Source organism: Tetrao urogallus (assembly GCF_951394365.1).
Source record: "Tetrao urogallus genome assembly, chromosome: 5".
NCBI lineage: Eukaryota > Metazoa > Chordata > Aves > Galliformes > Phasianidae > Tetrao > Tetrao urogallus.
In genome coordinates, this window is record NC_136818.1 from 20186054 (window position 1) to 20199918 (window position 13865).

The 13865-nt window shown below is 37.0% G+C and overlaps 1 protein-coding gene across 1 annotated transcript; it reads right to left on the bottom strand.

Moving 5' to 3' along the window:
- Positions 1 to 1692: 1692 nt before the first annotated feature.
- On the bottom strand, positions 1693 to 13608 carry AKNAD1 (AKNA domain containing 1; the record flags this gene model as incomplete). Its single annotated transcript, XM_079535835.1, is given in 16 exon segments — positions 1693 to 1812; positions 2438 to 2504; positions 3325 to 3406; positions 4309 to 4419; positions 6123 to 6205; positions 7515 to 7618; positions 8217 to 8310; positions 8754 to 8911; positions 9543 to 9678; positions 10009 to 10142; positions 10614 to 10673; positions 10784 to 10935; positions 11025 to 11139; positions 12133 to 13159; positions 13161 to 13225; positions 13294 to 13608. Coding segments are annotated over 16 exon segments (2823 nt in total).
- Between the last annotated feature and the right edge of the window lie 257 nt (positions 13609 to 13865).

Here is a 13865-nt window from a genome sequence, read left to right on the forward strand (position 1 = left end):
ACTGCTAATGTTTGGTTGTATTAAAAAGTTACTTAAGTGCAAATATAATAACCTTTTAAAGGGATAATATTGTATTGAGGTGCACTGATACACTAATTTGTTAAATGAGAAGTGTCATAATGTGACCTAACATATGACTTAAATTTCAATATACGTTTTCTCCAGGGCGTAAGGGTATTCACTTCTGGTTTTGCAAAAAGATTTGGTTTGTTGTCTTCGGGTAACTAGTGGGTTAGAGAATGTATTTGCTAGTTAAGTTCATTCAAAGTTAATTAAAAGGTGCAGATTGGTTTTTTTTTCTTTCTCCTCCTTTAAAGCGGTTTTTTAATTAAAAAAAAAAAAAAGGGAATTTAAAAGCAATAAAAGCAGAACAAAATAATATCAGAATATCCTACTTAAGGACCAAACTGACAAGTTGTAGAAAACCCATTTTATTTACATTGATTTATTGCATAGAGTTAAAGAAATATCAATTGCTAATGCTGAACTAAGTCTCCTTATTCAGCATCTAGACTTTGTCCAAGTGAGAGGAAATCAGGCTGAGAGTGGAGGCTGTTCAGCCTGGAGAAGAGAGGCCTGGTAGTGGCCTTTCAGTAAAGCAGAGCTGGAAAAAAGAAGGGGACAGATTCTTTAGCAGAGTCTGTTGTGACAGGATGGGGGAAATGGTTTCAAACTAAAGAAGCGAGGATTTAGATGTAAGAAAAAAGTCCTTTACAGTATGGGTAGTGAAGCGTTGGAACAGGTTGCCCTGAGAAGTGGTGGATGCCTTGTCCTCGGGATATTCAAGGTCAGGCTGCACTGGGCACTGAAAACCTGATGGAACTGTGGGTATGCCTTCACTCTCATGAGGGTTGGACTAGATGATCTTTAAAGGTCCCTTCTAATTCAAATGATTCTATGATATATTTTGGATTTGCTTCAGTGAATAGCATATCTGATACATGCACAGCTGTTAACTGTCTGCTTGCTTTTAATTGCTACAGTTAAATGGATTTCATTAGGAAAATCATAGAACGGTTTTTAAAAATTCTGTAGCCTACATCATCAGCTAGAAATCTGTCAGATATATCAGACAAGGTGAGGACATGTGAGTGAAGCAACAGTTCAGCTGTTAGGAACAGGCAAACAACCAATGGCATTACTCAGTTTCTGAGACATGCAAGGATCTCTCTTAAACAAAACACTCTCAATGTAGGGCACTCCAGAAATAATTATATGCTTTAAATATGACTCGATATACTAGCATCCTGCTTACAACTGCAGATCCTGCTTCTATTAGTTGGTGTGGTCAAGCAGCTACTTTTCAAGTGCGAAATGCAAATGTACGTTAGAATGAATGAAACTCATTCTGCTCTTTGGGGGTGGAGGGAAATAGAAATTAAAAAAAAAAACTAACTTTGCTTGATAAGCCAGTTTTTATGAAGCTACCTGAAATGGATGCCTAACGAATGCTTAGGAAAGGCAGTTGTAAGCAACAGGGGCCAGCCAAAGCATCAAAGACTTCAATAGATGAGCAATTCATTTTCTAGTTCAGACACTGAGTATAAACATGTGGAATACCAGTATGTACCAGTTAGTACTGGCAATCATAGAACTAAAGCTAGCTGATTTTCTAATCTTTGTCACTTTATATTTGTAGAGATGTTTATTATTTATAACCAGCAAAAAAATGTAGCATCTGAAACTAGATGGTTAAAGCTGTTTTCTTCTAGCTTTAGCTAGATCTTCTGAAATTGCTTGCGCCATTTTTTCTGTAGCTTTCTTCAAACTGTTTGCTGTCTGTATTGCATGATCCAGAGTAGAATTTAAAATCTGTTGGAAGCAGTAAAATACAGCTTTGCTGAGGTAGGTATAGAAAAGGAAGTGCTGTGTAGTTAAGGTTCTCTGTAGCTTTTTCAGCATACCTACTTGGAATACACGTTGAGAAGTAAAACGTATTTGAAGGCTACTCAAGGATTTAAGTTCAAGCATTTGTTACTTATTTCTCTTTGTGTAATCCTGCAGTGTTGAAATGAAACCACAGGACAAAAAGCTCTTGTAATGGAGGGAGAGTAAGGATGGCTCAGAGCTGTTAAGGCAGTTTAACCTACAGATTCTGCAATTGTTCACATTTGAGAAACACAGTGTGTTATATACATGTGTGTATTAACAAAAATTTATTACTATACTGCATACGCAATACTAAAATGATTTTCTGTATTCACTTAAGGAGCTCTACCTTATACTAAGCTTTATATGAATGTAGTGCATTATATCTGATTTTGAAGTGGCACTGAAAACTTTCTCACTTCCTCATCCTGTCCCATAGTGGACTAGACAAACTTAGACTGAGATAATCAATGTGCTAAGAAGGGGGATGTGCAACAGTGCCATGATATGGGGGTATGTATTTTTTTGATTAATTGTAGGGTTTCTAATTTTCACTCTCAAGTCTTACGTTTATGTTGAAGTCTTTGGCAGTTCTGTTTCTGATGGTCGCGGATGTGTTTCGGGCAGACTTCTTGCTGGGTAAGCATTAATGCAAAAGGATTATGTGATCATCTGTGTTTGAATACAAGGTTTTATCAGCCTCAAAATTTGGTCTAAATGTCATAGGTAGTGAAATACACAACTTGATAAGCCAACGTATTTTCAAACTGTAAATTTGATAATTTTGATAACCTGTATTTTCAAGTCTGTTTTACAGTGACTAAATTATAAAATTGCAGCTGATTATAATCTGTATTGCAGTAAAACAAAATAGATTCCAGAATGCAGTCAGGAAATCTCTCATAAAAACATCATTTTCTTGGTGCTGTAACTTCTCTGAGTAGTCTGTGCCACAGATTCTCAAGTGCGACCACCATACTTGCAGGAAATTACTGTTATTTGATAAAGCTGGTAAAACTTACAGTCACAGAACTTGTTTCAGTTCGTGTAGTCTGTGCTATGGTGAAGAATCCATTTTATTTCTCAGATTCTATGAATAATTGTATGTTAAGGATTATTAAATGTAGCACTTGGACATATTTGTAGAGGTTTTTATTATTCTAGGGATCTGTGAATGGGAAAGTGGTTATATAATAAGAATTACTTTTTCTCAAGATGGAGAAGTATGTATGTCAGCTGAAGCTTGACTCATTAAACTACAAAGATAGAAGAACTACTCAGGTCATTATTTACATGATGGTATTTCATTACTGAATCAAAGTGTAATGCGTAGCAAGCTCTACAGAAGGTAAGCCATTGCCCCTGCTTATGATATGATGACTTTTTCAGTGCTGAACCTTTAATAATGGCATTTCTTGTTATCATGCATGCACACATGCAGTTGTTGTAGCTTACCTTTCATAAAGTTTGCTGACAGGTTCAGGTGGCTGTTGATTTGTTTGAGCCTTTTGACTGGGGATTCTCTTCTGCGAATAAGCTTACAACATTGAAGCCATGTGTAGAAATAAAGGAAAGAGGAATGTTGTATACATTTAGCATCTTTCTCTGAGCAGTGTAAAACTTAATTTCAAGAGGCTACTGAACAAAAATCTGAACATATTAAGGATTTATCTAAATGAGACTAAAATATTTCTTTGTGTTCCCTTTTTGGGTTGAGTTTAGCTCTTGAACGAGTGATGTATAGAATTGTATTACATTTCTTAACAGTGAAAGGCCCCAGGAAGAAAGGGTTGCATAATGGCATTATTAGGACATCAGTCCCAATAATGATATAAGTGCCACTTTGATGCAATGTTTTTTTGTCTTAATAGAGAAATAGCTAACCTGTACTTTCTGCTCGCTGCTGAACAGTAGATTAATTCAGTTGATCTACCTTCAATTAATTCCTACAGTACAAGGAGTCTAAGAGAGAAGTGACTTTAAAAACTACATGTTCAATATGTTTAAAAAACCAGGCAATCCTTGACTTTGCTGTATGTCACACAGTGCAGAGCTGAGCAGGTATTCCCTTTTAATACTTGTTTATAGTATGTACAACCAGGAATGAAAAGGTTGGTGTAATTATGGCCAGTTTTAATATTCTTCTATGTGGCACTGGATAACTGGAGGTGATACTGTTTACAGTGAAATATGGGACTTGTCAAAGAGCAGTGCAGAGGTGGTAGTTGTTGTGCATAGGGAATTAAACTCAGGTAGGTGTGTAAATGTTGGATTTGCTCATTTCAGCCCAGGATCTGTACTCATTTACTGTTCAGCTGCAGTGCTGTGGCTTGCTCGTACTAAATGGAATTTAGCCTGATACATGCACAATATAGCTTTTTTTGTTTTTGAGAATTTGACTCGTAATTGAAAGTTATTTCAGTAATGTGTCATACTTACAAGTTGAACCAAAGTTTTTATTTCTACGTGGAGTGCAAGACTGAACAGATTCCTTGTAGTTCCTGAGTTTAAATGGATTTTGGCTTTCTCTGGAGCATCTGCATTTAAATCCTGAAACAAAGACAAATCATTGAAAATTGGAACAATGCAAAGAAGAAAACTTGGTGTCGATTTGGGTATTTTTGAAATCATTATACCTTTTCTCTCTCTATGTAGCCTTGCATGGAGAATTTGGTGACTTTCACATTTCATAAATTCATCGCTTTGTGAACCATAAGAATGGTAGGCTGAGATGGCTTCTGAATCATTGTCTAAAATCCCAAAACACATGAAAAATATCTGAAAATACACAAGCCAAGATTTCTAGTTTTAAGTCATTACTGAACTTCAGCTAAATAATTTCCAAGGCCTTCACAGTCAGTAACAGTTCTGCAGTTTGAAGTACTTTTCCATTCATTTTACAGGTGTGTCTGAGCTGTTAAGAATGGCTTTCAGCTCTACCTGTAAGCCTCAAATGCACTTTGTACTGTTCTTTTCAGTACTACAAGTGTTTATAAAAAACAAACAAACAAACAAAAAACAACACAACAACAAAACAAAAACAATGAAATGCTCCCCTTTTCCTGTCCTTAGGTTTTAGCTCTGGAGGTTCAAATGGCTGAAAGTTAAAGTATTATACAAACAAGGCAGCATAAGACCATGATAGAAGCTGGGATAGTAGCTGTTTTACATACTAAACAAATCAGTACTAAGAATAGAAGGCCCGCTGTATTATATTAAGGGAAAGGACACCATGAGAAATCAAGGATGAAAGGTAGGCCCAAAGCATAAGCAAACCACATGTATTCAAACTTAAATATAAGACACTTATACTACTCTTCTAGGTTGTTGAATATTAACAGCTTTGGAGTATTCTGCAGAGGAAAAGTGAAGTTGCTGTAAGAGAAACAAATGTCTAGAGATTCTTAGTGAATCTCCAAGAACTGGGATCTTCAATGATTTGACAGCTAACTTAATTACTTTAAATAACCAGTGAGGGCTCTAGTTTGGATTAGGTGAAATCATGTTGTTAGAAACTGTCCTGAGGAAGGAGAACACATACAGTCTTTTGTCTCCATCCTGAGTGGAACAGAGGTTTAGGAAAATCTTTCATTTAGTTTTCATGCAGAATAAGAAAGCTGTATCCTGAAACTGAAAGTGGATATTGAAACTTTTCATGTTAAGACTCCAGATTTCAGATCTTCTAGCATATGATATAAATGCATCTGATAAGGAGAAAAAGCACTATCAAAGCACAGCGTGCATGTCAGTATTACGCTTTGGAAGACGTTAGTCTGCAAAAAAGCATCTAAAAAGATGGGTTAGAATTATAGAATAATTCCATTTGGAAAGTATTTCTGGAGATGGTCTGGTCCAATCCCTCCTCAAAGCAGGACCAACCTATATCACGTAGCTCAGGACACCTCCATTGAGTTTTCAGTATCTCCGAGGATGAAGATAATACATCCTCTTACGGGTAAACTGTTGTAGTATCTGATTCTAACCAAATGTAAAACCTCTTTTGCTTGTATTTTGCTGCTAATTTCATTGTAGCTTGTCTGCCACTAAGACCTTTGAGTGGCTAAGTGGGTTTCATGTGGCCTCCTTTATGGTCTCCTTTTTATTCTTAGTATCTTGTACTATGCTAAGCAGTAACGTGTTGGAATTCCAAAATAATTTTCATGGTGCTTAGGTGTAACAGGAGTGGATTGTTTAACAAGACTGAATAGTAGGTATAAACACAATTCTGATGTTGGTGTCTCATTGCTACTTACTCAGATTTTTATCTGATAAATCAGTTGGTTTTCTTAGAATGAAGATTGTATGTGTTCCAGTTTTCCTTTCCATTATGTTATTTCTTTGAGCATGAAAACAGAATGATATTTCAGTTAGATTATGATATCTTTATGATAAGCCTTACCGATGTATTAGTGTTTGGCCACTTAACTGAGAAGAAAATAGATTTACTATAGAAAGAACTCTTATCTTTTCATCAACCCAAAAAGGTGTCAAGTGGAAGCTTAAATTAAAGAATAATCACATAACAATGACTTTGTTAAAGGACACATTCTGACAGAAAGACTGCCTTATCAGAGCTCTTAAGCACAGCTTAAAATATGATACCTTATTGAGAAACAATGGAGTATAAAATTTTGTGTATTTAGAGATGCTTACACACGCTGTATCAAAATATTATCACTGGTAAGGATGATATGGTTTCTTTGTAACTGAGCTATTAAGGTTTCAGTTTTGCAGCCTTTGGAGAATTAGAGGAATATTTATAATGTACTTTCTGTCAAAACAGGAGTGAAGATCATTGTTTGCAGTATTTTATATACATATTTTCACTGTAGGGAATGTAGTGTCAGCAAATTTATTGGCAAGCTTTTCTTATCTACTCATGGAAACAGACTGGAAGATTGAGCATTCCTTAAATGACAGGGAGAAGGAAGCAAGCTAGGTGAATTTTACTAGATAAATATTAGTATTTATTCGGTAAATAGTCCGTCAGCATTTTTCTCCCATGCTTGCCTTCTTTCAGCATACTAACATGATGATTATTATGTTCTGCACTGAATGTTGTTATGAGATCTGACTTTGGATGGAGACTTGATTTGCTGGAAGTTCTAAAGCCCAACTAAGCCATATGGAACTATTTTAGCACCTTGATGAATCTGTAAATGAAACTTGACAGATAGACCCTTGCACTTGAAATATATATGGAGGTACTAATATGCTCTCCTTTCAAGGCTATCAGATTAGTTCATTACAAATATTTGAGGTTATTATTGTTGTTGCTTGAATGTTTTGTGGTCATCCATCACTGAAAAAAGAGTAAATTTATTTCCATGCTTTATTAAAGTAAGCGTGTGTTATTTAAGTTTTATACCACTTAGATGGGCTACTTCAATATGGAAAAGAATCCTGTATTTAAAAAAAACAGAGGGGTGTTTTTCCCATTCTCCAGTGGTCTGATATATCTCATACCATATGTGATTAACTGGTAATGATTTAGAAAACAGATCATCCTTGCATTTCATACATATCAGAAGAATTTTCAGTGTAGTGAGCAGAGTCCAGAATAGAGGCACACTGCAAATGCATGTATCAGTTCATTTAGCTGAAGAGAAGTGTCTGTACCTAGCCAAAACATTTAATATGCTTACCCTTTCATACTCTCTTCACTGGCACTATCTTTCTGACTTAATGTACCCTGAGTATGGAATCCAAGACCTTCCGCCTCATATTTTCCTTCAGGTGAAAAGAATCTCTGTTGTGCACAGACGGTAAAACAAACTGATATTTTGTTTATATTACTGTGTACTCATCACACAGTGTGAACAGCAGCATCAAATGTACATTAAATCTGTATAGCTTCTAGTTGTCTAGTTGCCATCAAATCTACAGTTTGGTCTGTTACCATTCTAATGGTAAAGGAAATTGGACAACTTATCAATACTTCTTAACCTGTAAAGTTGGAATACAAGATATTGTCATGTAGTGTTGAAGAAGGTTAACACATTATCTACTTCTGTTATTGCCTTAAAATTGAAAGGTTTTGTAGGCAAGCAATTGCCTGTATGTTGTCGCCTTCTGAACTAGTAATAAAAGCAGGCTAGTAAACACAGCTAATCATCACATAGTTCAAAAAATATTCAGTGTGCCTTCAATTTTTCTTTCAAAATCAATACAAGTTATACAACTGTAGTACCTCAAAAGGTGAGCTTTCATGTTGTGAAAAAACTAAATGGAAAAATATTATGCTTTCATATTACATAAATATGTGATATTATACTATATTATATATTATTATTTCAGAATATTATTATGTTCATCTAAACTAGAATGAACATGAAAACTTCTCATACCATTTCATTTGAAGAATACTTGCTTGCTAGCAGACAACTTTTTCCCAGAGGATCCATTTCTTTCCCATAAGTTGATTCGGCTCTCTTCTGTAACCTTAATTGGTTAAGAGGAAAACATTTGATCTGATCTCATAAAATACGTGCAAAGGAGTACAGACACTCTAGAGTTGTTTGAAGTTTTGATGGTTAATTATGTAAACATCTGCACTCTTTTTAGTTAAAAATACTACACAAATGTAAGCAAACATTTTGTACTGGTATTGTATCTAGTCACTCATATCTTGAATCAGTGCAGTTGCAATCAATTTTATACAGAGGTATGATTTGACTCTTAGCAAAATGATGGCAGTAGTGTTTTGGCTTTGGAGTAGGAGTGCCAGCCTGGAAGGAGGTTTTAAGGGTTTTCTGAGAAGCTGAGTCTGTGAGCATTCTACCTGCTTTCAGATATTCCAGGCACCCTAACTTTCTGTACTCAGCAAATGATTGCAGTACCATTTTTTGTGATAATTCCAGTAGTTGTGTAAGTTTTATGCTTACGTGTGAATACGAAGATTGCATCTGTCACACTGCAAAGAGAAGTGGGCATTTCTCTGTGGAGTTACGGAACTTGTCTGGCTTGTATTTTCTCCTTCATTGTTCTTGCTAAGAAATGTATTTTCTTCAGGGGAATCAGCAATACTTGAAAGTACTGAGCTCTGTATAAAGTAACCCCAGGATAGCAGTTTTCAGTCAGAGTATTTCAAGTAGATGACTTGTACCAGCCTGCATTTTCTAATTATCTTTTACTTGAGATTCAGAGAAAAATGACTTCGAAAATATGGAGAATGAAAGCATATGAAGATATTTATCTTTTGTTTTGTGGAGAACTAATTCAATTTTTTCCATGTATTTATGATCCAGGACAAAATATTACTATATTTAACAGTGAACTGAGTTTTCTGTAGCAGAATGTTTAGTCTTCCAGCAGTTCTGCAGTTAAAGAATCTTGGACAAAGTAATCATTCTTTCAGCTGAATTATAATAATGAATTTTCAAAACCAGAAAGCTCTGTAAAACTGAAAATAATTGCTCATTTTCTTACTCAGAAATGAATTGTTTTTGAAGCTAGCACTTAGATTACTCAGTGCAGCTGTGTTCATACTAAAGTTTTTTTTACAGTTCATGAAAAATTAAGCTACAATTTCATGAAAAAACTTTTTCTTGAAGTAACATGCTATTCAAAAGCATCATGGTCTTACAAATGTTAGAGGAGAATATGCAATAACCACTCTGTTTTTCTTGAATAAGATGGAATAATGCAGTCTTTAAATGATAAGACTCAGTTACCTCCCAAAGAGAATATGATGAATGGGCAGATCCACAGGAACTAGGTGAAGGAGCCCATCTGTGCCTGCTGTCATCAGCTAGTTCTTTGATGTCTTCAAGCATCGTGCCAAGTCTAAATATTTCCCCTTCTACCTTTCTAAAATCAATCACAATACACAGCTAGTGAAACTTCTGTTTCTTACTATGATAACTGTATTTGGCATTGCAATAAACAGTTCATAGAGGGAAGAAAGAAATGGAGTTCACTGAGTCCCTTTTAAATGCTTGAATTAGTCAAATAGCTACCATTATTATAACAAGGATATGTAAAGCATGAGATGAATTTTGGCCAAGTAACTTCGAGCTTACCCTGTGTGATATTAAAATGTTTTCACCTCTGAAAAGTGTGACAGATAAAGTAATAGTGGTTAGATGCTCCAAAATATGGAAAATACACTGATGAAGTACTTAGCATTTATCTTCAAACCTTTTGGGGTCAAATTCTCCAATGTTGACAGACTTGTCCTTGTAGTACTGCAGCTGTAAGTTACGGTGCTCCTCTCTAGCAGTTAAATAATTCCTTTCCAAGGCTTCAAGGTATCTTTTCAGTTGATTTAATGCCTTCACCAATAACAGAGAGTTCAACAGTAAATGATGTTATCATTAACAAGATATTGTAATATCTACATATGCTATGTAAGACAGATGATATTTGCAGTGATATTAGTAAGAATTCTGCTGCTGCTCTGAGTTGTATCTACTATACCTATCAGTACGCTGTGCTGCTTGGTCATTTAGAGGTAAAATACTAAATAACCCTTCAGACACACTACCCTACAAATCACAATTAATTATTTCTATGCCAATTTAAGGCCTTTCACTAACTACTTCCTAACTGTAGTCTTTAATTTTAAAGAACTGAGCCACTTACTGAGCTCCTTTATTCTTCTTCTTAACCTCAGTTTAAGTTTGAGATTCAGAACAAATTATTTTCAAATGCCTGTTTGAGAAAAACACTGAGTGTATTGCCAGAAAATCTCAAGTCTAGCCAATTAAAGTACACTTCAGGTAACTGGAAAGACATTAGTTTACCAGATAATCATCTTGTAAGAGGAATGTCTCCTTGGTCATGTGTTTAGAGAAGTCTTCCACCTTCAAGAGAAAATAGTAGACTTAGATGTTGTTTTTTAAAAGCAAACATGCCAAGTTACCATAAAACTAAAGAATCAATGCAAAATAGATACTGAAACAGAGCTCTTTACTTTAATTTTTAGTTGATCTGTCTGTTCCTTTAGTATTTGAGACATCATCTCTCCTTGGGTTATTTTGGGCAGTGAATTAGAAGCATTTGGACTGCACAGTTCTACTGTATGAGTTGTTGGAAATGCAGATGCTGTTTTCCCACATGGCAATTCTATGTAATGTAAGAGAAAATGTATTAGTTGGACTTCTACCCAAAAGTGCTATTGATTTACTTGAAATGAGTTAGGTATTTGCACTTACTTGGTTCAGACAAACCATGTGAAGGCTGTAGGACAGAAGTGTATGCTGGAGAGGCTTCAGAGGCTGTTCCAATGTCTCCTGAGTAAATGGCAAATCCTGCATTTGGAAAACCTGACTGAGGTAGTACCTGTCAAAGGGAGAATCTTGGTTTGAGGAAGAAGCATGCAGAATGCTCTGCACAATAAAAAGTTTGGAAATGCATAGGACTACTTTCTAAAGTTAATGGGAAGTTGGTTATAACTGTATCATGTAATTTGCTTTGACTTTGGTTTGTGTATCTCATAGTGTATATACTGAAATATGCAACTTGGGTTATGAATCTGTATTTAGACAATTTGTGTAAAGGGGAAGTATATTATAAAGGTGACAGAAAAGTTCTGGTGATTATTTGAAGTCATAGAAATAAGAATGAATTTAGGTTTCTTTAGAGGACTTCTGTATCTGATTGTATCTCAAAAAATCAGTATGATTCTTGATGTCAGCAAGCTGTGTTCACATTTCAATGTACCATCAAGAAGTTATAGGGAAAAGTATTAGAAGTTGTTCCATCCTGAACAGTTTATGAAGGGATAAGCCTAGGAAAGGACTTAAGCATCTGTTTAGCTCTGGAGTGAACTCAGTGGCAGGGCATGACATTAAGAAGTGATTATCTAATTACCAACAAATCTTAACAGGAAGTTACTACTGTAAGAGAAATCTTAAAATTTGCTGTAAGACAAATCTTATTATAGAGCAAAACCTTCAAAAACAAAACAAAAAAATCCTGACCTTTCAATGAATGCTGGCCTGAATAGCTGAAGAGTGTAAGTCTTTAATGTAAAAACAGGCACAAGATTAAAAATATTTTAAGAAATTCCCATTTATATTATTTTTAGTGAATGAGAACATTTTCATATAATACTGGAATTAACTGCTTATAGTGGATTTCCTGGTGATTTACTACAATGCTTTGCCGTCAGGAATAACATGACAGAGCATCATAAATTTGGTAATGAAATCTCCATAGAGATTATATCCCACAGAACTTTGTGGAAGTGATTACTGACTGAAGTGGTACACATCACTCTTGTTTTAAGAAATTCTCAATTTATTAAATTATCCTAATTACCTTTTGTTGTTGGGACGATTCTGGAATGCTTGTTCCTTCCTGATTTGTGACTTCAATGGAATCAAAACATTTCTGATTTTCTAGAATGCTGTTAATGGTTACTGATTTACTTAGCAATGTAGGGAAGGATGTTGTTCTTTTAACGGTGGGGATGGATTTATTATTTTCACTCATTTTTGGTACTTTCATTTCTGAAGTGACTTCATTACTGTCTTCCTGACACTTCTGAGCTTCACCTTGGCCCGCTATGAGCTCATGAGATGGAACTGATTTCTTAAACACGTATGTCTGCTCTGTGTTTTGAAAGACACATGCATCTTCATACTCATTAATCAACAGCAAATTTTCTTGTCTGCACCCATGCTTAGCAAGAGTAGAAACAGAGGTTTTTGAAACAAATGTGTTTTTGTTTAGCAAATCCTGAATTTTCCCTTCAGTACTCACTGCTTTCAGCTTTTCTAAGTGGTGCTCTTCAAACTTGGCTGCCTGTTGTTCACCTGTTGAAGGGCCTTGGACGCATTCACAAGCTGTGTGCTTGTTTGTGGTTTCGTCAATGCTTTCAGTCAGGGATGTTTCTGGTATAGTCTCATGTTCAATCAACTGCCATTTGCTCATTAACTCTCCTGTAGGGAAATGGCGCAGAAGGACATGGGACATACTGGAGTGACTTGGAGGGTCTCTGCCATCTGGTTGACCACACCAGCTGTCCTTTTTAAAGGACAGTTCACTTCCAGGTATTCCAGCTGAAATTCCACTTGTTCCTATGGTTCCTTTAGCATAGTTAAATACACCTTCAGGTTGTACATAAATCTTGTAATTTGATGCATTTCTGTTATCTTCAGAAAGGGGTAAGTTTAAAGCATCAGGGATGTAAGTGCAGTCATTCAATTGGTCTGACTTGCCATGGTGTTCACAGGCTATTCCCCCGTCTCCATCCCAAGGTAGGTCATCTTGTTCTGCATCAGTCGTGTCTGTGACACAGTGTAACTCATTTGGAATCGAGCAGCTCATTTGGGTTTCCATCCACTGCTGCTCTGTGCTTCTTTACTGCCTGCTTACCTCCTCTGTGGGCCGAATGAACGGCATCGTTCCTCTGTTTTTTGGGGCTAGAGCTTCAATTAGTGCATGGATTGAAATCCATCAGGGATGAGTAGGAATTACTGTATATTCAATACAGTTCCGAGTAGGACCTGCTTTCTTAGGCCGATGTGGCTGTTTTGGAGCTGTGCCGTGGATTCGGGCTGGCGGCTGGGCCGAGATGGTGTGGGTGCGGTGCTGCGGGGACAAAGAGGAAAAGGAGAGCAGACTGCAGTGCAGGTAACTGCTGGCTATTCTTTCCCCTCGAGCGCAGCAGCGAAACCTTTGGTAACCGGAGCCGAGGCCGGTAACGCAACTCGCGCTACAGCGGCTCTGTAAGAACGCGCTCGCCGCCGCGCCGCTCGCCGCCCGCCCACCGTTATTCGATTGATTTCTCATCGCCCCCCAGCCCACGCGCGGTGGATGAAGGTAGCAGAGTAAGGCGCGGCGCCGTGAGCGGCAGCAGCGTTCGATTTCGCCTACCTGCCGGCAGCGGAGGCAGGAGGACGTAACCTCACAACCGAGAGGCGCCGCCCCGCGCCTTTCCCCGGCCTCGTGCACACCCGCCGGGCTCGCCGCCCATCCGGCGGTGCCTGCGCCCGCCAGCGGCTCCCATTGGCCGCTGTGAAAGATGCGACTTTCCGCCGCGGGCGGCC